Raw genomic sequence first — 25632 nt, forward strand, 5'->3', positions numbered from 1 at the left:
TTTCTTTGACATTTATTAATTACACAAAAGACTAGCCATATAAATATATTTATGGCTGTCCCAACTTTTCCTGGAAATTTCTGGTTTTAAGAGAGTTCTAGCTGTCTACTAAGAGTGTCAGAAATGTTAGAAGAGAAGTGTCCTGGAGACGAGAAGCTGAAAGGAAAAAAGGAGGGGAGGTGTCAAAAAAGAAACAACCCATCCAGAATTGTGATTTTTGTGGCGCCCTTCCATCCGTTCGGAAGATGCTATTTTTGTAGGCAAATGTATAGTTTAGAACTCTTCAGGAATACCCGGAATCGGCCAGGAGGAGGGAGAGCTCCCATGCCAAATAAGGGAATCCCTCCTAACAGTACACAATTGGCATTTCCCAAGGAAAGGTTTTCATCTCGGCTGCAAGCAATGGGCGAAGGAGACCCGAGGGCAAATTTGGGACCCCAGTTCCCACCTCTTTCTCTCTTCCCGCGGAGCCCCAGCCCCCTGAAGCAGCCACGGAAAAGGAGACCCTCTGGATTCTCTGACAAGCGGCTTCGGGAGAAACTGAGAAAGGAGGAGGAACCGCAGTCCAGGAAAGCGAATGCCACCATAAATCTGTTTATTTAAGGTTCTTGGCTGTTTTAGCTTTTCAACTGGAGGAGGAAGAATCTAGCAGGCAGTTTAGGTCAGTGCAATAAACACACTCTGGAAAACACGATCCTTTCATATACCTCCCTGCTCCCATAATTTAAGATGTAGTCCTCCTCTGCATACTTTGCCTGGACTAAGCCAAGCTGAACTCAGTAGAATTTACTTCTGAGCAAACAGCATTAGGCCTCCTTTCTGCACTCAGATAGGGGTTCAGAGTCCCGTTGCACTGAGCCTTGCCTGCTTCGGAGTATAAACAGGTGGGAGTGTTGCAGTGCTGAAATCCTTTTGCTGCTGGAGTCATCAGCAAAACTCCCCCTTGGTTTCAATGGAGCAGAATGGCTGCCGAAATGTTTCTGCATAGTTTGAACTTTTATCTTTGTCTTTGTTTCTGCCCGGGTAGATAATATAACCAAACACTTCAGTTGGATAGGTACATATAAATATGTTGAGCTACAGAGAGATAACCTAAAACTTTCTGGACTGCAGGTTTATATTTGGTCTTCCCAAGGCTGCAGATAGCAATGGCTTTGCAGCAACTTGCTCTCCATGGAACCACACTGTTCGTAATACGTTCCAAAGAGAAGTGGAATTGTCCACTGGAATGAAATATCCCAACCAAACTAAGATCCAGTTGTGGACTAGACACAGCTGTTGTTGCTGAGATACAGCATGGCCCTCAATTAAAATCTATGTTGCTCTCATACAATCAGTTTATCTAGAGCACAATTGCCAGGAAGTTCTTAGGTTAAATTTTGCCCATGCCAACTTTACAATTTTTTATTTTTATTTTTTGCCCATGCCAGGAATTTAAAGAGGAGGACTCTGGACAAGTCACTGTCCCTCAGTCCTCACTTGCAATACAGGCAACGCTCAACTTACGCTGGGTTAGTGCGTAAAGCCATTAACACACAGTGTCAAAAAGCATTGGAGTCTATGGTGGGTGGGCTTGCCGAAGTCTTTCCCTCCCTGACGCCCAGCCCTCTTCTGACCCCTTTTTAATTTTTGATTGCCAAGGATGTAAAGCTGAGTGCACGCAAGTTAAATGTGGGTAAGTCGCGAGTTACCTGTACGTAGGCAACAATACTGACCCACTTTATGGGACTGTCATAAGTTTAGCCAAGATAATATATGTGAAATGATTACAACACTCAATGCTTGCTATGTAAATGTGGAATGCTGTTGCCATCTATCTAGTGCTGGCTTGTGTGAATCCAGATTTTTCTCTATTGGTTTATTGAACTGATCACAGCAGTCTGGTCAGATTACTTCCCTCCCATTCTGTACATTCACCCAGCTGAAGTCCTGGAACAGGGTGTCCTGCAAGGGTTATTTCCTGACCGATTCCACAAGATTTCCAGGAGCTGGTTGAGGAGAAAGCTATAACCATTTCATATCTTACAGTTTTCTTACAGTGGAAGAAATCACCCAAAACCTATGTGTCTTCACATGGGCATTTTCTGTGGCATGACAATGTGAGATATTTGAAAAAGGTTGTGCCCATACATGCTATCTCCTGCTCCCTGCCTGTTCCTTCAAACCAAAGCAGGGTCCTCAAGTGGTTTGTGTGTGTGTATTCCTTGAGAATTGCTGTGGGTCCTGGTTTAGCATTTAATAAACTTGTTTTTCCATCATCATCATCATCAAAACTAGTTGGAAGCAGGAACAAAAACCAGCAGGTAGACAAAACATGCTAATTTAGCACATTTCAGACCCTGCTAGTTCTTCGACAGGGAAATCCAAAATCTGTTTTAAGAATCTATATTAAACTTCAGAGCTGAATAGTGTCCTATGATATAAGTCTATAGATACGATGTAAAGTATATAAAACCATAATTGACTTTAAAAGGAGCACATGAGAAACTAACACCCTACATTGATCTTTTTCAGAAAGCGAAATACACAGTGATCAAGAAAAAGTATTCTAATACTTATTATACTAGATTGAAAATGAATGTTAAGACTGATTACTTGCTTGGTGAAATAATGATTCAACATTTAAATGTGTTGTATTGTTATGTTATACTAAACCAAGCAACTAGGGCCAAATATACATCTCCAACTACTCCAAATTCCAAATAGCTGTATCTCAAAGTTATGGTAATCACCCCAGAATTTTATTAAAGCCTATAGGAGCCACGATGTCAACCTCAGAATCCACCTGGCTTCCTTCTCCAAAAATATCCTGTCCATTAGTTTTTGGATTTTGTTCCTACAATTCCAAAAGAGAAATCCCATACTTTTTTTGGTGCATTTCATGAAAACCAGTGACATATTATGAAAACCATGGTTCCTAGGCCAGAGTTTTGCTAGCCTGTTAGCAGGCTGTCCCATGGTAAAGCTGCCACAATCAGAAAATCAACTGATCACAAGACCAAATACAGATATTCTTCACTGTTCAAAAATCTTCCCAGCAGAACTGGACTTGTGTTGCACAGATGACAGTTTGAAAATTGCCAGTTTTTCTGCGGTCCATGGTACTTGTGACTTCAACAGGCAAGTATTAACAAGGGGAAACGTCTATTTCTCCCTGCTGGGAAAAAAATATTCACCTGCTTATTTCTGCTGTTAAGGGCTCAGGATGCCGCCCCCCCTCCCCTGACTTCCTGGTCACTTGGTAACTCTACTTGAGGCTGACCTTTTATATGAGATTGCCCCACTGTCACCGGATACAAATGGCTTCTGCCTTAAGGAGGCTGGCATTAGGAAGTCCTCGATACAGCCTGCTGCACTTTCAATGCAGCATCTCAGAGGTGATGATCTAATGAGCTGCCTTTATCCATAGACAGCCTGATTTCACCCCACCCTTTGCCTCCCAGGGCACAGGCAAGCAAAGGTCAGCACCTTCAGGCCTGGCCAAGCGAGGTCCTTTCTATTAGCATAGGCCTTTTCGTTTCGAAGACCAGTGGGTCGAAAGAAAGGAAATGGTGTGATCTAATTCAGGGCGAGCTAAGGCAGGGATTCTCCCGGACGCATGCACATTCATGCACGCATTGCAATCAATGGTAAAAGGACACTAATAGTGGTGTGCGTTCTATCGAAGGAACAGAGAACGCACACAAACTGACAGCACAAACGGAGAATTTTGCACACTTCCTGGTCACGAAGCTGCCTTGGTCATTGGCTTTCAGTGCTTGTTTGATTGCATTCTATAATTTTGCTAAACCGATATATTATTTGTGATTTGATCAGAGGACTCTGTTGCACAGTGGTTCATTAATAATAATAATAATAATAATAATAATAATAATAATAATAATAATAATAATAATATTTATACCCCGCCCATCTGGCTGGGCTTCCGCAGCCACTCTGGGCAGCTTCCAAAAACATTAAAATAATGTAATACATCAAACATTAAAAGATTCCCTAAACAGGGCTGCCTTGAGATGTCTTCTAAAAGTCTGGTAGTTGTTGTTCTCTTTGACATCTGGTGGGAAGGAGTTCCACAGGGCAGGTGCCACTACCGAGAAGGCCCTCTGCCTGGTTCCCTGTAACTTGGCTTCTCACAGTGAGGGAACCACCAGAAGGCCCTCGGTGCTGGACCTCAGTGTCCAGGCAGAACGATGGGGGTGGAGACGCTCCTTCAGGCATACTGGGCTGAGGCCATTTAGGGCTTTAAAGGTCAGCACCAACACTTTGAATTGTGCTCGGAAACATACTGGGACACAAATAAACACAATAACTAATGATAAAATGCAGAGTTTCCATGTGATGTTGAAGAATGTGCACAAGTTAACAACAAAAATTGGCACATGTGTATATGGTCTCGTCACTGTTTGGATCCCCGACTTAGGGAGTATGCAGACTGGTCATGTGATGCATGAAACTTCTTCAGTCTTCACATTGTCTGCTATCAGTTGGTACTGTAATTCTCCATATCGACGGGGCAGTAATTGAAATCCGCTGTGGAGTGTGTGGGTTCCCTATGTCTCTGTGCAAATGTGCCCATTTGTCCATGTTGATGCACACTGTTCATTAAAATCACACCAACCCTAGTGTAAATATACCATACTTTTCTGTGTATAAGATGCCACCATGTATAAGACGCCCCCTATTGAGCTTTTTAAAGGTGGGATTGCTGAAAATAGCTCAGTGGCACACAGCGCAAAATCTGTCTCTCGTATGTCCCCTCACCCAATTGCCGCAACATCAGCCAATCGACACCAGCCCTTGACGCAGCAACCAATAACACGCCCAATAGCCGCTGACAGCCGTGGCAGCAACCAATCAAACGTCCACCCTGTGCACTATCCTGTCTTGGCATAGTGGTGTAGTGGTTAAGAGCGGTGGACTCGTAATCTGGTGAACCGGGTTCGCTTCCCTGCTCCTCCACATGCAGCTGCTGGGTGACCTTGGGCCAGTCACACTTCTGTGAAGTCTCTCAGCCCCACTCACCTCACAGAGTGTTTGTTGTGGGGGAGGAAGGGAAAGGAGAATGTTAGCCGCTTTGAGACTCCTTCGGGTAGTGATAGAGCGGAATATCAAATCCAAACTCTTCTTCATCTACATGGGATGATCTCTCCTTGATCACGATCTATTCTATTTTACAATGCTGCATCTCCATTCATTTCTTCCATATAGCTTTAATGTTTTTCTTCATATCACAGTCCTGATGAACGACCTCTTCTTTTGTAGCCAAATACAACTCATTTAAAATTCACACAATTATGCCCAAACTCAGCAATTCTAGCACTTTTGCTTTGGGGGAATTATTATTATTATTACTGAACTTAACCATATAACCCTTTTGACAAAATAGAACACCATGCTCCTTCAAGCGCTCCTCATAAGGATTAGTTTCTAGACCCTTGATCATCTTGGTTGCCCCCCTCTGCTTATATTCTGCTTACAATTGTGGTGCCCAGAATTGGACACAGTATTCCAGGTGTGGTTTGACCAAAGCAGAATAGAATGGTACTATTACTTCCCTTGATCTGGTCACTATACTTCTGTTGATACAGCCTAGAATAACATTAGCTTTCTTTTGCTGCACCACACTTTTGACTCACGTTAAGCTTATGGTCCACCAAGACTCCTAGATCCTTTTCACATGTACTGCTAGTAAGCCAGGTGTCCCCCATACTATATTTGTGCATCTGGCTCTTCCTGCCTAAGCGCAGAACCTTACATTTGTCCCTACTGAAATTCATTTTGTTAGCTTCTGCCCAGTTCTCCAATCTGTTAAGGTCATTTTGAATTCTGATACTGTCTTCTGCGGCATTAGCTACCCCTCCCAGTTTGGTGTAACCTCAAATTTGATGAGCATCCCCTCAATTCTTTCATCCAAGCAAAACTGGGTTAGGGAAGAATGCTTCAGAGCTGGAAGGTCTCTGGTTGACCTTCCATCCACACCTTCCTCATAGTCTCCTTTTTGTCCTCCTGTGAGGGATGACCCCCCTCACCACTTGTCTTTGACACCTCTTTTCTTTTTGGAAGAGCATCTGTTCCAGGCTATGAGGAAGCACCTGCAGAAGATGGGGTGAAAATGTGTGAAGCCGCTTGCTTACAGATTTATTGATTTTGGACTGGCCTCTTGGAAATTGGATTGTGGAATATTTGAGGGTTAATAATAATAATAATAATAATAATAATAATAATAATAATTGTCAGAGCTGCCCTAGGTCCCAGCTCACAAAGGACCAACGCCACTTCGTTGTTATATACAAAAGTCCTTATTGAAGTTCAGTTTGTCTTTCATATTAGCAGCGTGCAGCTCTACGTCTGAAACTCTAGACCGCCGAAGCTCCGTCTGAATCTCCTCCCCCCATACACCAATTTAAGACTCTAGCCTTGCTCCACCTTTTCCGCTGCTCTTTCCGCCTCTGGCTCCGCCTGTCAGCTGGGGTCTCGCCCTTCCTAGACTCTTCTGACGCTGAATCCCCTGACTCTTCTCCTTGCCTCCGGCGGGCTTTAGGACCTGGTTCCCAATCTGGGTTTTCTGCTGTCCCGCGCACCTGTACCTTTGAACTTGGCGCACGCGCCCAGCCGGCAACCTTCCTCCTGACCGTTACACTGCTCCTGTCACTGCTTCCCCCTTCGAGGGGGGCTAGCTGGACCCGACCTCCCCTCCGTTCCCTCACTCTCCAATGGAGGCGTGGTCAGCCCTGACTCATCTTCTCTCCCTGCTGGAGGAGACGCTGGCCCTGCCCCATGGGACTCTTCCCCCCCCCACTACGCTCTGGTGGGGAAGCTGGTCCTGATTTCCAGCTGCTGCTTTGGGAGTCCCCGCTGGCCCCTTGTTTCTGGAGTGTCCCCCCCGGGACCACCCTCGCCCTGACCATCGGCGCCTCCTTCTGGGAATCTTCTGATTCGCTGGAGAAGCTCATGGAATCTCTCGGGTCACTGTCGTATTCCCCTACGCTGCCCTCAGATTCTTCCCCTTTGCTTTCCATTTCCTCTCTCCCCTGTACCTCTGCTCCTGAGCCCCTGACAATAATATATTTTTATTTATACCCCACCCTTCCCGGTTCAGAAAACCGGGCTCAGGGTGGCTAACAACAAATTTAAAACACTTAATGGTAGAAGCAGCATAAAATACAGTATAAAAACATGAATAACAATAAAATTCAAAGTTCAGAAATCAATTTGGGGGAAATCCATCTAATAAGCATTAGATAGTCACCAGGGCTAGCTGGCTGAATTAGTCCTACTTGGGCCAGTGAGGAGACCAGGGGAGAATTAGCTGTGGGGTCTCAGAGTGGGTAATCTTCATAAAAGGGGAGGAGAAGGGAAATAAAGGATCAGGCTGAATTCAAATTAAAGGCCTGGCTGAATAGCTCTGTCTTACAGTTTATATATATATATAATCTGCTTACACAATTTTGGAATGCTGGAGTAGAAATATTTAAATAAAAGTGCTTGCTATGTGGTGCAGATATGTTCAGGATATACCATAACTGATTGTGCTTTTGTGATATGAAATAGTATGGCATGGGAGAGCACCCAGTAGCCAGCAGGACCTAACCCAGAGACATTGGTCTTTTTTTGGGCCTGCACACTACCCTGGTTGCCTGCTACAAGATGGCTGCTGTGGCGGGGGAGTCTGTGTTATAGCACAAAATGGCTGCTGTAAGGGTGTGACATAATCAGGGCTCCCCCCCCCCCCCAGCCCCAGTCTTCTCAGGTGGGCGCCATAGCTGTTCTAAGACAACAAGGAAGAAGTTCGTGGTGAGTTCCAGCACCTCTTTTTCGAGAAAAATAGCACTGGACAGAATTGTTTCTATACTTGTAATCCCCTCCCTCCCCACTTGTTTTATGGTTGCAACCAGTGCTTTTTTCTGGGGGTACTCAAATGTTAAAAATATGGCACTTACTGTAACAACTTCATGGTGAGTACTGGCACCTTTCTCCCCCTAAAAAACCCTGCTCTATTTATTTTATAATTTTACATTTTATTATTGTAACCTGTCCTAGGAACTTGTGGCGAAGAGTGGGTAAGTTTTTAATGTTTGATGTTTTATTGTGTTTTTAATATTCTGTTGGGAGCTACCCAGAGTGGCTGGGGTATAAATAATAATTATTATTTGAAAGACAAGAGCACAAAACAGACTCATATATCAGGGCCACCTCTCTGCCAAATAGGGAGAAAGGCACCTAAGCTAGGCAACACCAAACTCATTCAGAGAGAGATACCCTTTGCATCCATCCTCTGTCTAGAACAGAAGGGAGCGTGTCCAGTCCTGGCATCCAGTGAAATGTGGGCATATTTAAGTGAATGTTTTACTCCAGGACTGGCTAAGCAGGAGCAAACAGGAGCTAAGTAGGAAGCTCAGTCTCCTGCCCACTGTGGATTTTTGAGGGGATATTTACTGAGTCCTTTTACGGGTGCCACAGAAGGTCCTGGTGGACACACTGGTGCCAACTTAACATAGAGGTTCCAGTGGTCTCCTGTCTTGGCATAGTGGTGTAGTGGTCAAGAGTGGTGGACTCGTAATCTGGTGAACCGGGTTCGCTTCCCTGCTCCTCCACATGCAGCTGCTGGGTGACCTTGGGCTAGTCACACTTCTCTGAAGTCTCTCAGCCTGACTCCTTAGGGTAGTGATAAAGCAGGATATCAAATCCAAAACTCTTCTTCTCTTTCATTCACACACACACACACGGTTTTTTTTTAAATTTCCTGATGGGTTCCGGTTGATATCTGTATCATACATTGAACTAGTAGTAGATAGGTAGCCGTGTTGGTCTGCCATAGTCAAAATAAAAAAATTCCTTCCAGTAGCACCTTAAAGACCAACTAAGTTAGTTCTTGGTATGAGCTTTCGTGTGCAGGCACACTTCTTTTATTTTATACATTGAACTGTTATGGTGGTACTTAATGGAAATTTGAAACCATGGTCACAAAGTAATAAAAGTGGAGATTACGTACTTATTTAAATAAGAAAGAAGGGAACATCCAATTTTGGGGCAACCTTTACATAAATATGCAAGTTAGCATAATTAGGCTGTTGCATTTACCTCGGGCTACATATACTTCAAGTTACATACGCTTCAGGTTACAGCCTTCGCTAACCCAGAACTAGTACCTCGGGTTAAGAACTTTGCTTCAGGATGAGAACAGAAATCATGCAGCGGCGGTGTGGCGGCAGTGGGAGGCCCCATTAGCTAAAGTGGTGCTTCAGGTTAAGAACAGTTATAGGTTAAGAATGGACCTCCGGATCGAATTAAGTACGTAACCAGAGGTACCATTGTATACACTATTGAGTTAGAGTCTTTTGCTTTGCTATGTTGATGTGAACATCTGCAGAGCATCCAGAACAACTAACAGATCCTACAAAGTCAGGCGAGGACAAAGAGATAGAGAAGGCCTGGGGGTTTCCAGTGCACAATAAAACATTTTATTTAAAAACAATGCATTCAATATCATGTTTTGGCACATGAGTCAATGTGGCAGGCACATCCACACCCGACAATAACGTTGTTGAAATATTCAAAAGGAATCGTTGCAAATCTCCCGCACCCCACCCCAATAATTTTCAATCACAATAACTATGCAGAATTCATCTACAAGGAAACAATAAAGAAAAGAAAATACACACACCAAGGTGTACAATCCAACCAAACTGGATCCAACCTTTCAGCCTCTTTGATTTCAGAGGAGGTTTCTGATGCTCCCACTGAAACTGGTAAGGTTGAAACATCTTAATTTTGGCTGGATGAACTAGCTGGCAATGAACAAGTCAGACGAAATATTTACATGTACATTACATTGTACAGATCACATTCCAATCTCAGAGGTGTGGCCCTGTTTCATACATCTTTAATACTTCTTATCCTGGAGCTGAACCGAGTTCTACACAAGCTATTGGGAACAACTCCTCCATCAAAAATGAATTAAGTTCTGTATCAGGGCAACGCTTCATTCATTTAATGGCGCTTGCTTGTTGACTGGTTCCCCCACCAGTGAAATCTCCACTGACTTCACTAGGACAACCTCCAGGTTTTTTCCTCCCCCGTGCCAAACGTTTTGAAACATTGTGCAGCTTTCCACACCATTTCACCTGAGATTAAATCCTGACTCTAGTGTACATTTGCTACCTGAAAAATAAAGACTTTCTAATATGGCTATTTAAGAACAAATGGTTGGTTTTGATGACCATGGCAGAATTTCTGAAAAATGCGATTTCTGTGTAAAGATGATGCCACTCAGCAAGGAACAGCAAGCTCCTTAGAGTAGTTCACACTTATTTACAGGATCCTGTCCTCTGCTTGCAACCTCCATTCACATTACCTATGCTTGGCTTTTTGGGGATTTTGGATGCTTAAAGGAAAGAAATGGGAGCAGAAGACCTGTTGGTATCTGATTGGGCCTGCACTCAACATACTCACCATATTATGTTCTGTCAGGTGCCCTCTCCCCCTGGCTGTGTAGCTCCAGGCAAGTTTCCCCCCTCCATCTTCCTTGGACCTCCTATGCTTTGACCATGCTTGGACAACTGTCTGCCTTTGGCTCCCTCTATCAAAAGTTGTGCAGGCCCATTTTAAATGGATGGATACTAAGAAGTACACACCTGCGCGTAAGTCCATGAAATTAGGGAATCAGAAATATTTGTTGATCTACTGCCAGTCACTCAGAGATCTACTAGTAGATCTCAATCTCCCTTCTGCATGCCTGTTCTATATTTTATATAGACCGATTGACAATGGACGATCATGTAAGCCAGAGTACATAGATCTGGAAATATTGTGTGTCTCAATCACCAGCCCAGTCATCAGATCCTCACAGGTAGTTTTGATTATTTTGACCAAGGCCTATCTACTGATGCCTAATCAAATCAAGAGCTTAACAACACATGTTGTAAACAGCAGTGTGTACCAGCATGGGGTACAGTCCCCATGCACTGGGGACTGCCATTCGGAGTGTTTGCACATGCATATCTCTTTGATGCCATTGCGGGCCTTCTGCAGGTGAGAATGAAGGCATGTTACATACGTGGACAATGGAATACGCATGCATCTTGAACACATACGTTTGGATGTGAGCTTCCTTCCACCACAGGCAGTGCAAGTTTCTCATTTAATTTCAGTGAATGCAAGGTAGGTCTTCATGCACGATGCTGTCAAGAACAGCAAATATGTCAAGCACCCCAGTCTAAACGTCTACTGTCTGCCAAGATGCACACATGGACCTCTTGTGCACATGGAATGTGCCCCGCCATTAATTTCAATGAAGGGAGCCAAGCTACACGGCTTAGCTGGTTCCTTCCACTAAAATGAATTGCGTAACCTTCCAGGTGGGAAAGCTGTGTGCACATACCAGAACACTCATGCCCAGAACAGATCACTTGGTACAGTGGTGAAAAGAGGTCCTAGAATAATTGGATTAATGTTTGTTTTGATAGACATCTTATTTAAGTCCTGCCCTATATTTACATTTCTGCTGCGTCTATCTATCTCTTGAATCTCTTAGTCAAGGACCCACGCTACTCTAGAAGCCATGCTACTCAAGGAGTTGTGTCACCCTAGAATTCACAACTCATTTAAAAATCTATGTTGCATGAGTGTTACATACCATTTCAGGACTGATGGTACTCAAGCATTTATACGATTGTTGAACAGCCTCTCTTGGGCTCGGCAATGGACAAACACAGTGGAAGTCCTTTCAACTGATGCCAGCAGAAAAATAAAAGCTATTTACAGTTTTGGCCAACAACTGTAGGATCACACCAGTTTTCAAAAGCAGGATTAAAGCAACATATAGGAAATACATGGTCGTGAATCATACACTTTGCTTTAAGGAGAGACTTCTGCCCTGAAACCAAGTGTATTGATACGTCAAAAAAAGTAATTTGCTTTGGATGATATTGAGCTGTTGTTTTTGAAGTTGGACTCCCTGATGGAATCTATGGCTCTGAAATATTCAATGAGGTTATGAAATATCAATGGTGAATTCCACATGAAAATCAATGACTATGATATGACCCTTTCGTTGTCAATACCTTTCTGAATTCCAATTACTAATGTCTGAATAATTTGTTTTCTTTCTTGGATCTCTTTCTCTCCTCTCTTTTTACAGAGCCATAAGTGTTAACCTGCACAATGTTTTCTTGGGTGGATTTCTACTGCGGTCAATGGATTGCTCTTGTTAAAGAGGTTCAAAGACTGCAGGCCATTATACCCAGCAATTCATCTTAGCTGGATTGATGGCCAACTTTGTGACTTGGTAACAACAGTAGCTATACAATAAGGAGCACATAAGTGGTCAGTGCAATTTCTTACCGTCATCAACTAGAAATTGAGAAAAGAGAGAGAGAGAGATACTCACAAAGCACATTAGTCTGTGGGTAACACAAACACTATTACTATGTCCCTATTAATGCAACAACATATCAATAATTAGAGATCAGTGCTGTTCAAACATTCAATGAATGCCTTCCCTGAATTGTCGTCAAGGATGACAATTATAATTCAAATAGAATAACCAGGCTGGCTTCTGATCAAGTTCTTAATTTAGGACTTAGCTTGGAAGTCCCCAAATGCCTGGACCACTATATGTTATCTTACATTAACATGTATTTAAAAACCACAACAAAACAAAACAAAACAAAAACCTCAGCAATCTAGGGTAACTAACACAATGAGATAGGCTCTGTTTAGGAGCTTACTATCCTCAGGGTCCCATCTGCAAAAATGCCAAGTCAGGAGGCTTCTGTTTCATTTCCCACATCTAATAACTCCTATCTGCTTCTCCCCAAGTACACATGTATCAAATACAGGATCAGGCTACTACTTTTTGTCGCACTGTTCTTCCATTCTCTGCCTCCAATACAGCACACAATGGCAAACGGTTATTGATGTCAATGATATCACCGGGAAACATATGTTAAGTGCAGGGTCTTCTTCAGTGGAATATCATGGTGGAATAATGGAAGTGCAAATCAGTTCCTATACATTTTTTGAGGAGGGGAAGAGAAGAAGCATGTTTTTAAGGACAGGAGATGGCCATCTGAACCAGCTCAGCTAACACCAATGAAGCTTTTGAACCATACATCAATAATATCAAAGCTTGAGGTTAAAACAAACAATCAAGATTATATTGAAATATAGGCTGAATAGCTTTGATCCCCAAGGTGCTCCAGTGATAGACCATTAATGTCAATGGGCTGTTATTTCAGTAGAGGACCTTAAAGATCAGATCCTTTGAAGTCTTTAGCAAAGCTCATGGCACACTCAACGAAGCTGAAATCACTATTTATTTATTTCCTTTTGAAAAAGCAAGTTCTGCAGGATTATGGTATACGTTGCAAGTTTTATTGTTTCTGACACTTAAATTTTGGAAAGTGGAAGGACTTGAAAGATGGTCCATCCCATTCCACCCCCCAGAAGACCCATGCTTGATTAATCATACATATTTTAGTTGACTACTCTGATCAATCTATTGCTTTAAATCTGCAAAAATCTTCAGATGGGCAAAATAATTTTGAAGCAAAATCATCGTTTTTGCTGTTGTTGTATGTTTGTCTCTTTTAAAAGAGGAATTATCTCCTGCATGAGAACAAAGGAGGGGGTGCGTGTGCCTGTTTTATGACGGTACTTTTAATGCTTGTGTTAAAGTTTGTTTTAAAAACAGAAAAAAACCACCCTTGCTGCTTGACTAAACTGGGAGAGTTTTTTAAAAGGTAATTTAAAACTGTTTAATAAATGAGTCTAGCTAAGGAATTTTCAACACTGCAAAATCCGGGGAGTAATGTCTTCGCAAAGAGGCAGTCAAAGAGAGTTGAAACTTCTCCAGGTGCCAGTTTTGACATAACTACCAACTGTAAACAACAGAAAGTTAAGTAACTGATTCGACCCTAAGGGACAATGCCAAAAATGTATAGTTAGGGAAGACCCTCAAACTCCCAACAATACACCCACACCCACACACACCCACACACCCACACCCACACCATGATGTAGCTTGGGGTTTAAACTCCTGGAAAGCAGTGCATTATAGCAACAGTGAAGTTTAGAAGTGAAGTAGATTTCTAGAGGGAAATAAAAATCCAACATTCCCAGCCCTGGTGTGAAAACAATGGCATTCCTCTATTAGTCATGTCAGAACAAATACTTGGGCGATATTAGACAAGGAGAGATGGAGACCTTAGTCTGGAACTCTCATGAATCCTCTCAATTTACAGCAGGGATGGGGACACTCTGGGACACGAGGTGAGGTGTTGCCACTGCCCTCCCCCCCCCCCCCCGTGAAGACCAGGACGGGACATGGCAGGGCACCATGTTGACAGCAACAGAGCTTTCTCATCCCTGATCCAAGAACTTCAAACTCATCAGAAACTATGGCTCAAACTTGTCTGTAGCTTTTCTCACTAGTCTCAACACAGCCTAGCATTTTAGCATTGCGTTCGTGGTCTGTTCAAAACTGTAGAGCAGTTACGGACAATATCTTCAGCCTCAGGGGCCAGACTGTCCCAGACTGAGTTCTTTGATGAACGAACTCCTATGGAGTCATGCCTGTGCTCTTTGGCTGGGGAGAGGCTGCGACCTCCTTGGTTGGTTGGTTGGTTGGTTCGGTAGCCCCCTTGGTTGAATAAATTGGCCTAGGACAGGATGTGGCAATTCTTGCTTTCACATATGCCCTTTGAGATATGACTGGGAGCTACAGAAGTTTCTGTATTGCCACAGAGACTTCTGGTGGCATACTCTTTCTTTACAAAGGGCATTTGCTAAATCTCTCTCACTTGAGAAGCACACTGTGAAGGGAGAAGTGTTTCGTTTAACACTGGGAGTGGCACAGGTCAAGTCAGAGACTGCCTGGCCCTCTCCAGAGCTGCTCTACTTAGCCATAGTGGTTGGGACAAGCTTGAGTGGGAGGGAAATAGGAGTCCACAAAAGACTGTGACAAGGGTCAAATGCATCCCTTGGGTATCCAAAGGCCCATCTCTGCATGCCTGCAAGGAAAGTATATTTCACTCCCTATTGGGCTTGTTATGCTAACGAAAGATCTTTGGAATAATGCAATGGCCACTTACAGTGATATATTCCCATTGACCTTAAAGGAGTTAATACTGGTGCAAATGGTCATTCGGTCAGAACATTCAGGAGCGGTCCTCAAACTGTTTTTCAGCTACTAAGAGGAGTTGTGCAAGTTAGCCAAGAAAACAAGCCAAGAATCTTAATAAGCAAACACAGGTGTTTTAACATTCAACGTTTTGAGACATTTTGCGGAATGTGAAAAATACATGACTATGAAAATACTTTAAAGAGAACCATCTTGGCAGCATAACCAGCAATGCAAAACTTTCTGCTGTAAACAGCTTTGACTTTCCTACTGCACAAATAGAATAAATCCTTCTGCATTGCTAAATATGCTAAAGACACCCTCCAATGCTTGAAAAGATGGCAATCAAAGGGTGCTTTCAGAGCATCTCTGAATCAAAGGAAATCCCTGCCCATAAATTCTTTTTTTTCTTCTCCACTTAGAATTCTGTTTTGAAAAAAACGGTGAATTCATTTTGGGCACTTTTTTTTTTTTACTTAAAAAACAACGACAATCATTTGGCACTTCAAGTGTTAAATCCTTAGGCACACTGGGACAAAGTCAGCTTTGCTAGACCTTCGCCGTGAATTCGAAAGAGTTGCTGGAATTCGGCAGGGAGCTGGTGGGACTCTTGCCACTTGGTCGTAAACTTTGTTCCTTTTTTATCATAGTAATGGTACGGAAGGTCTTCCCGGTTGTTTGGATTAAATCCAAAAGGCCAGAACCCGTATAGGTGGATTTCGTCACAAATTGCAGATGCCAGCGTGTACATGAGAATACCTGTACTGAGCCGTTTAGGTGCCAAGTGCTTGTTTTTCCAGTACCTGCGAAATAAAAAGAAAACATGACATGGGAAACGGATTTTATATATATATATATATATATTGAATGGAAATGTTCTGGAAATGCATAATAATGTCATTTTGAAATCCCTTTTAGGGCAACACCTTTACTGGGCCAACCACGACATCGAAAAACAATGTGTAAGCTTTTGTGCAGGCATAGGCAAACTCGGCCCTCCAGATGTTTTGGGACTACAACTCCCATCACTCCGACCACTGGCCCTGTTAGCTAGGGATGATGGGAGTTGTAGTCCCAAAACATCTGGAGGGCCGAGTTTGCCTAAGCCTGCTTTTGTGAGTGCTCTAGTGATGAATCTCATCTCTGAAAAGACGAAAAGATTAGCTGTTCTTGACTGTTCTCATCTTTTCAGAGACGAGGAGTCAGCTGCTGCTGTACTTCTTGTTCCTAACAGGCACTTGGTGCAACGTGATATCTATGGCACAAGAAAAACAGGGGAAAGAGCACCTTAAATGAACAAAATCTCCTCCCCTCCAAAGGGGAGAGACTCAGCTGATACCTGGGGCAAAGGAAATCTTTATTATAGCTCCATGTGTCTCAGAGCCCAAGGATTGCTCCTTCAGGAGCTCAAACTCTGCCCATACATTTGCATCTGAACTGCACAAAACGTAAGAGAGTGTTTGAAAAGAAGTTCACAGAAAGATGACGTGTGTGCCAGTACTAAATGGAAACCTTGGCCAACCAAGGCCGTCATGTACTGATAGCTCTTGTCTTCTGTGCTTCTTTTCAAAGATTACTGGTAAGCTTAAGGGCCTTCCTTCACCTTTTGGGATAACCCTGATATGTGCACAGCAACTTAAAGTGCATTACCCAGTGCTGGCTACTTTAATATGTTCCATATTAAAACCGTGGCCAGATGCAGACTTCATGGCTTGAATATAAGCCACACGACTGCTCTGTTTCCCACTTAGCCTGATGGATCTCGACAATATAAGAGCTTGTTCAGTATTCTGTGATATTTTGGTTGGCCCAATTAAGGGGCTGCCCCAAGAGGGACTATTTCTCATGGGCCAACGTGGCTATCTAGACTTCTGTTTTGACTGATAATGATAGGATCTGGATGCCTTGGAGTGTGGCAGCTTTCCTATGTTTCCCCAATGATCATTCCCTGATACTGTAAATAATGGTCAAGTCTTAGCTTCTGGGGGAGCTCAGCGTACATGGCTAAGCTTCCCTCTAGATCTGGGATGGGGTGCCTGTGGTCTGATAGAGGTTGCTGGATTCCAACACCCGTCAGCTCCAGCCAGCGTAGCTAATGGACAGGGATGATGGAAGTTGTAGTTCAGCAACATCTAAAGATCTGTAGGTTCCTCTCTGCCCCAGCTGCACCTTGGCTATTCCTGATCCTAAGTCTGGTTGTCTTTCCCCCCATCTTGTTTAGATATGTTTTTTAGCTCCTGGTGGCAATTTCTATTTACTCTACACTTCTCTACTCACACCACCACAAGTTCCCGAGAGTTTGTGGACCTTGTTCATTTACCCAGCAACCTAAACCGGCAAAGACCTTACAATCTTATCTTAATAAGAATTTGATTAGCTACAACGGTTCACAAATGTTGAGTGCGAATGAGCAAACGTACGGCTTCCAGGAGCAAAGATGGCAGCTGCCGCACTCCTTCCCTGCCCCTACCACAGGGGTTAAGTCATGGTTTGTCTTAGTGCTACACCCGAACCTGGGCTCATGGTTTGTCAAACTCGAGGCAAACCATTATCTGTAACCAAGGTTTGTTCTTGGGTTTACCACTCATGGTTTGTTGGGGGGGGATAAGCTACAAGCCAGGGTTTGCACATAGCAATAAGCCAAACCATGGCTTAGCTTGGGGTAGCAGCAAGACCAGAGGATCAAAGTGCCCTTGATCTGCTCTCCAGCAACCTGCATGTTGGCTTGTGCTACTGTAAGTAATGGCTTGGCTTAGCATTATGTAGTTACTGGGCCACTGTATCATGATTTCTTCTTTGTTATTTTTTTTTTTTTTGCTAAAGAAAAGTAGGCTACAAATTTAATGAACACATTTATAAACAACCCACTGCCTTTCTTTAAAATCCCTCGATTCTTGACTGCTGCTCCTTAACTGTGCTGCAAACCACAACGAAAGCAAACAACATAAAGGAGTGAGTTAAATGCACCTGTTGAGATGTTGCATGATATTTCCTGGCCAAGCCAGCTGGACTTTTAGCTGCCCACGATGCTCGATAAAGAAGTCAACCAGTGTTCTTGTAATAGTTGCTGAAGTATGGAAGAAAAAGGCTGGGATCCAGAGAATGGCGCCGTCAAGCTTCTTCAGGCTTAGGAAAAAGTTATTTCGATCTTGAATGGTCAACAGGTTGTTGTAGTACTTCTCCAGAATGCTGGGGTTGAAGGTGGTGAGATTGGTTTTCCTCCCGACATCCTTCTGGAATGCCTCAGTCGGGGCAAAATTGCAACGGAAAACAAAATCATATTTATCTATTTCTTGCCCGCACTGACTTCCCACAAGGATGCCGCTATTTCCGACGACAGCACAAATATTGTAGTGCTTGTTCTGAATAGGAGAGACATCTGGAAGCAGCAAGCGGAAGCTGTTGCTAATGGAGAAGACATATTTGTGGCTGGAGTAATCGTAATGCATCAGCTGCCCAATCCGAACCATATTCTTCGTCAAGGAGAAGTTTTTGATCACGTCAACATGCTGAAGAATTTCTCGCCTAGAACAATAAAAGAACATGCATTTCAGGAACATGATGGTTCTTCCTTCTTATGTTGAATTGTTATCTTTGCCTTGAGGAAACAGGAAGGAAGGGGCTAATTTCACAATTATGTAATTGAAGGAGCACCTTCCTCCATTCCAGCCAACCTGTTTTTTTGAACTGCTTGTGGTGCCCATGGAGAATATGGCACCTTTCACCAAAAGAAGCAGGGCCTTCTCAGTGGTGACACCCTGGCTATGGAATTCCCTCCCTGTAAAGATCAGATTATCTCCACACTATATTTATTCAGGAGGCAGCTTCCAACCTATTTGTTTCAGCAGACTTTGGGAGCATAACAGGGGTGATACTACTGAGGATTATTCCATTTTGCTTCGTAGTCTGCTTTTGTTTTTAATACTATATTTTAATTTTAACCTGTCATTTGAAGAAGGGCAGGGAATAATACTAATATTTACAACAGGGATGCAGAGCTATTGGCCATCCAGAAGTTGCTAAGACTGCAACTCCCATGATCCTTGGCCATTTTCTATGCTGGGGTTGATGGGAGTTGAAGTCCAACAGTACTAGGAAGACCAAAGGTCGTCGCTCCTGATTTACCAAGAACAGAGTACATTTGGGCTTGGTTCAGACAATACTCTCCATTATTATAGCTGCTCACCCCACAGGCTTCTGTACATGCTTATAAAATCTAATGCACACATGCCCAAATTGCACAGTCAATATCAGCGCCCCCCCCATCTGAAAATCGCATAATCTGGGCCTACATTAACTTACCTTCCCTATGACTATCAGGCAGTAAGTAGTGTAATGGCAGATTCATGAATACAGGCTCCCTTCATGATAGACAGAGGCATGTCTCCTCACAGCCACCCTCCCCTCTACGATTATAGAACCTTCTTGATTACACAACACTTATATAATAATTATAATTAGGGATGCATTGCAGTAATCAATGCAGATCTCCATGTGTTTCCTTTCAGCTAGATCTACTATTTTCTGTGCACATGCATGGGCAAATGATTTGGACTACTCCAATAGCTTCTTTCAGAGTGATTAAAGTTGCGTTCTCCTTGAATTCCCATTGCACGTAACAGAACCGCTTCAAGGGTTTCTCTCTCCCCTTAAAATCAAGTGGTCTAAACGTTTTGTGAAATAAAAGGCATTCATTTCACTCATTTATTTGTATTAGCGGGGTAATTAAAATAATAATAATATTCACCTACTGAGAATTTGTTCTGTGGCATGAAATTAATCCTGAGTCAGAAAGGGAATAAAAGGGTAGGTCTTTGCTGCTTTTGCTTTTATTTGTTTATTAAATTTCTATACTGCCTTTCATCCGAGGATCACAGGGCTGTTTACAATATGAGAACACAAAAACACATAACCCACTAACAAACAAAAAAATACCCTACCACAGTTTAAAAGACAGGGGAATGTTTTTGCCTGGCACCTAAAGGAGTCAGACAAGTCTCCCTGGAGAAAGCATTCCACAAAGAGAACCTCTCATGGAGGAGGCACATGAAACAGGGCTTCAGAGTATGATCACATTTTGGATGGGTAGTCACAGCTACCCTAAAATCTTGGACTCCCATGAACTCTTAACTCGTGATTTACGAAATCGTAAATGAACTTGTATCTGCGGGACTGCCTCTCCTGGTATGCCCCGCAGAGGGCCTTAAGGTACATGAATAATCATAGTTTAGAGGTCCCGGGCCCTAAGGAAGTCAGATTATCCTCCACCAGGGCCAGGGCCTTCTCAGTGATGGCTCCGACCTGGTGGAATGCTCTGTCTCATGAGACCAAAGCCCTGCAGGATTTAACTTCCTTCTACAGGGCCTGTAAGACAGAGCTATTCTGCCTGGCTTTCAATTATTTGAACTTAGCCTGATCTTTTATCCCCCTTCCTTCCCCCTCTCCCCTTTTTTATGAAGATTGCCCGCTCTGGGATCCCACAGCTAATTCTCCCCTGGCCTCCTTGCTGGCCCAAATAGGACTAATTTAGCCAGCTAGCCCTGGTGATCATCTAATGTTTATTGGATGGATTTCCCCCCTAAATTGATTTTTGAATTCCTAATTTATTGTTATTCATGTTTTATACTGTATTTTATGCTGCTTTTGTTGCATCAATTAAGTGTTTTAAATTTGTTGTTAGCCGCCCTGAGCCCAGTTTTCTGAACCGGGAAGGGCGGGGTATAAATAAAAAATTATTATTATTATTAACACTTGTCTACCCGGCAAGATTTCAAAAAAATAACTTCATAATGAATCAGGAATTCCCTTCAGAACAAACAAGGAAGTTCTTCTCCACAAACTGAATCAAGAGAGAAAAACTACAGCAGCCGCAGCCACCACCCCACCTTTCTGAGCCTGAGGGCGCATTTGGAAATCTAAGGAACTGCTGAGGGCACTACAAAATACCTACTTCATAGAAGAAAAACTGGTGATGCCCCCTTTCCAAACACCAGGCAAAACATCTGCATGCCCACCAAACAAATGAAACACAGATAAAACAAACGAACAGCCCCCCACCCAAAAACATACAGACTGCCCAAGAAACCTCCTTAAAAATAATTGGGAGTGGCAGGGGGCCCTGACGGGCACCAAGGGGGTATTTGAAAACACTATGATGTTGATGGACGCCACATTGGGGAAAACTCTAGGCAAAGAAGACCCCCAAAGGGGAAGTTCATTCTCCATTTCCATCCCAAAGCTACAATTGTCAAGAGTGGTTTGAAAACCAACCCCTCTTCCCAGGGAACTCTGGGAATTGTAGCTCTGGAAGGTGAACAGAGGTCTACTATCAACTCTCAGCACCCTTAGTGAACTACAGCTCCCAGAATCCTATGGGCCCAAACAACAACTGTTTGAATGTATGGTGTGAATGTGGCCTGGTTGAGTCTCCATTCTTAATGCTTAATCAACCAAGTACATTAAGCTAAGAAGTACATAATATCCTTAACAATATGAGTATGCCTGAACTTATAAACCTATTAACCATACTTAAGGAACATTGACTATTGATTGTACATTACTTAACTGCCACACACCTATCCAATTAACATATCACACCATATCTAATATCCAGGTGTATCTAAAAACCCCCACTCCTGTTGCAGGTTGATTCAATACAGTGGTATCTCGCGTTAAGTTCGTTCCGGAGGTCTGTTCTTAACCTGAAACTGTTCTTAACCTGAAGCACCACTTTAGCTAATGGGGCCTCCTGCTGCTGCCACGCGATTTCTGTTCTTATCCTGAAGCAAAGTTCTTAACCCGAGGTACTATTTCTGGGTTAGCGGAGTCTGTAACCTGAAGCATATGTAACCTGAGGTACCACTGTAGAGGATTATTAATCTGGCGTATCAATAGAAACCATCAGTATGCCAAAGTACCGACCATCTATTATGTACAGCCCATAACTTGATACGGAACCTCATTTTGTTCTGTGACCTTATTTAGTCACACGCTTCCCTCTCGGATGCTATGATTAATAGAGTAATTAAGGCCTGTAGCACACTTATATCATAACTAGTTTTCCTGGCAAATGCCACCCTGTGCAACATCATGGTGTTCTCAGATCCCATCTTGGTGCCCAAGGGTTTGGGTTAGCTATGGGAAGGTAGAAGCTCATTCTTCTATTGCACCTTGGAAAAGTTTGGGGACAGTATTGGCCGAAATGGGCCCTTATCGCCATCTCTGATGCTCTTTGTCAAATCTCCTCACAACCCCCACACTGACTCTGCATCCATTTCCTAAAATTTCGCCAAAGTATTAGCATAACTGGCAACCACAATGACAGTCAACAAGGAGACTCTTCATCAGAATGAGTTCTGTCATCCTTCCTTTAGAACATTTTATGCTATCTTTGGAGAACCAAGCTCCGTAAGATCTATAATGCACAACTGCCTAGGATGTAAGTGGAAGCACACTTGGGCTTAGGGTTGCCATATTTCAAAAAGTGAAAATCTGGACACAAAAGCTTTTTAATTTTTTTAAAATCTCCAAATAAAATGACATTTTAAACCTTTTTTTTTTTTTAAAGGAAAACCGCCAATAAATCAACACTTCCGATATGGGCTTCCATGCGCCTGGGTTGTCCCTGACATTTTAACCAGGTTATGAAACTTCTGCCCAGAGATCACCAGGGGGTCTGGACTGAGTGTCCATCAATATGCAGATGATACCAGCTCTACCTCTCTTTCATATCAGAACCAGTGAAGGCGGTGAACGTCCTGTGCGAGTGCCTGGAGGCGGTTGGAGAATGGATGGCAGCTAATGGATTGAGGTTGAATCCTGACAAGACAGAAGTACTGTTTTGGGGGGACAACGGGCAGGTGTGGGGGACTCCCTGGTCCTGCATGGGACAACTGTGCCCCTGAAGGACCAGGTGCGCAGCCTGGGAGTCATTTTGGACTCACAGCTGTCCATGGAGGCGCAGGTCACTTCTTCACGCAGGCTGAGACCCTACCTGCCCGTGGACTGTCTCGCCAGAGTGGTGCATGCTCTAGTTATCTCCCGCTTGGACTACTGCAATGTGCTCTACGTGGGGCTACCTTTGAAGGTGACCTGGAAACTACAACTAATCCAGAATGCAGCAGCTAGACTGGTGACTGGGGGCGGCCGCCGAGACCACATAACACCGGTTTTGAAAGACCTACATTGGCTCCCAGTACGTTTCCGAGTACAATTCAAAGTGTTGGTGCTGACCTTTAAAGCCCTAAACAGCCTCGGCCCAGTGTACCTGAAAGAGTGCCTCCACCCCCATCGTTCTGCCCGGACACTGAGGTCCAGCGCCGAGGGCCTTCTGGCAGTTCCCTCACTGCAAGAAGTGAGGTTACAGGGAACCAGGCAAAGGGCCTTCTCGGTAGTGGTGCCTACCCTGTGGAACGTCCTCCCACCAGATGTCAAGGAAATGAACAACTCTCTGACTTTTAAAAGACATCTGAAGGTGGCCCTGTTTAGGGAAGTTTTTATTGTTTAATGCTGTGTTGTGTTTTTAATATTCAGTTGGAAGCTGCCCAGAGTAGCTGGGGAAACCCAGCCAAATGGGCGGGGTATAATTATTATTATTATTATTATTCAACCTTTGGGTTCCCAGTTGTTTTTTTTGGGGGGGGGCCCTACAACTCCCAACATTCTCAGCTAGCTTAGCCAGTATTCAAGATGATGGGAGCTGCAGTTCAACAGCATCCGGGGACCGGAGGTTGAATAACACTGCTTCACGATGGGAGTCCTCAACCTGAAGAGCTATTCAGGTCTGGTTTAAAGATAGATAATGATAAGAAAGAAGAGAAGGAGCCTTGAAGTTAACTATCAACAGTGAGTACCTGGACAGCAGTCAGATCTGGCAGACAGGTCAACTGGTCACAGTCTTTCCCACAACAATACTATATTTCTAATTAAATTATAGTCACTGGGTTGTGTTTAACTAAGTTTGTCTCAGAGTAAACCCACTGAAATTAATGAGGACTAAGCTAGGTCCATTGATTTTAACAGGTCTACTCTGAGTAACATTCAGCTGACAACCACCAATTATTTCTAAAATTGAATCTAAATTAGCATATACAAAGTAAATGCAAATCTGCACCCTCCTTTTCCTCCACTTTTCCCCCCTGGGTGTGTATGTGTGTGCTGCACTTCCACTTCCCCGGCGATGTGCCTAGAATGGGCACAAGCTTCCAACGAAGACATTGGGCATTCGCAAACTGGGCTCTAAAGCCTTTCCAATCTCAGATTCATTTGCGAAAGTGAATTAGTTTTAGGACGTCTAGTGGATTAAACCAATCAACCCTATTCCTGTGGATTAATTCTGAAATGGGTGTGTGTGTGTGTGTCCACTTATCATCAAAATTAAACATACGGCTAGCACGTTTAATTAACTAAGTAACACTTAAATTTATGGAACTTGCTACCAGAGGATGTGCTGATGGCCACTAGCTTTACACAGATTTAGAAGAGGATTAGAGGGATCTATCATTAGGCATGAAGGATATCTGGAACCTTTATTTTTTAGGGGCAGCACGACACTAAACACCAGTCCACGTGGGGCATCAGTGGGAGACGGCTAAGGCCTTCAGACCCCACTCATTGGCTTTCTGAAGACATCTGCTTACTTGGCCAACCATGGGAAGCAGGATGGTGGGCTAGAGATGGACCTTTCATCTGATATAGCAGGGCTCTTACATCACCACCATCATCATAATTTATATACCGCCCTATATCTGCAGGTCTCAGGGCGGGTACAACTATAACAATAACAAATCCCTCTGTCTTGAGTGTTAATTTCCATATGATGGGGTGTACGACTACACACCGTTTCTCACAGCCTGTAGGAGTTTCAGATGCTGTAATGCAGGTTATGGCTATGGTTTTCCCAGTAGTGATGCATGGAAGTGAGAGCTGGACCATAAAGAAGGCTGATCGCTGAAGAATTGATGCTTTTGAATTATGGTGCTGGAGGAGACTCTTGAGAGTCCCACGGACTGCAAGAAGATCAAACCTCTCCATTCTGAAGGAAATCAGCCCTGAGTGCTCACTGGAAGGACAGATCCTGAAGCTGAGACTCCAATACTTTGGCCACCTCATGAGAAGAGAAGACTCCCTGGAAAAGACCCTGATGTTGGGAAAGATGGAGGGCACAAGGAGAAGGGGACGACAGAGGACAAGATGGTTGGACAGTGTTCTCGAAGCTACCAGCATGAGCTTGACTAAATTGCGGGAGGCAGTGGAAGACAGGAGTGCCTGGCGTGCTCTGGTCCATGGGGTCACGAAGAGTCGGACACGACTAAACGACTAAACAACAACAACAACAATGCATGTTTGGGGAACTGCTGGCTCTCCAGATGGAAACCACAATTCCCATTACCACTGGCCATTGCTGGGGCTGATGGGAGTTGCAGTTCAGCAACGTCTGGGGAGCCAAAGCTTCTCCATACTTCTGGCGATGGCACAGCCGTGAGAGCATTGGATGGGTTCCACTGCACTTC

General features: G+C 43.6%; 1 protein-coding gene across 1 annotated transcript in view; it reads right to left on the reverse strand.

The window, feature by feature from the left end:
• Nucleotides 1-13681: 13681 nt before the first annotated feature.
• The window catches only part of ST8SIA3 (ST8 alpha-N-acetyl-neuraminide alpha-2,8-sialyltransferase 3), a 40642-nt gene continuing 28691 nt past the window's right edge, over nucleotides 13682-25632 (reverse strand). Inside the window, exons 4-5 of the mRNA XM_081213095.1 lie at nucleotides 18089-18646; nucleotides 13682-15924 (exon numbers count right to left, since the gene is read on the reverse strand). Of these exons, the coding sequence (XP_081069221.1) occupies nucleotides 15642-15924; nucleotides 18089-18646 (841 nt within the window). The 3' untranslated portion in view covers nucleotides 13682-15641. The remainder of the gene's footprint in view (nucleotides 15925-18088; nucleotides 18647-25632) is intronic.

This window comes from Podarcis bocagei (genome assembly GCF_964188305.1).
Source record: "Podarcis bocagei genome assembly, chromosome: 11".
NCBI classification, from domain to species: Eukaryota; Metazoa; Chordata; class Lepidosauria; order Squamata; family Lacertidae; genus Podarcis; species Podarcis bocagei.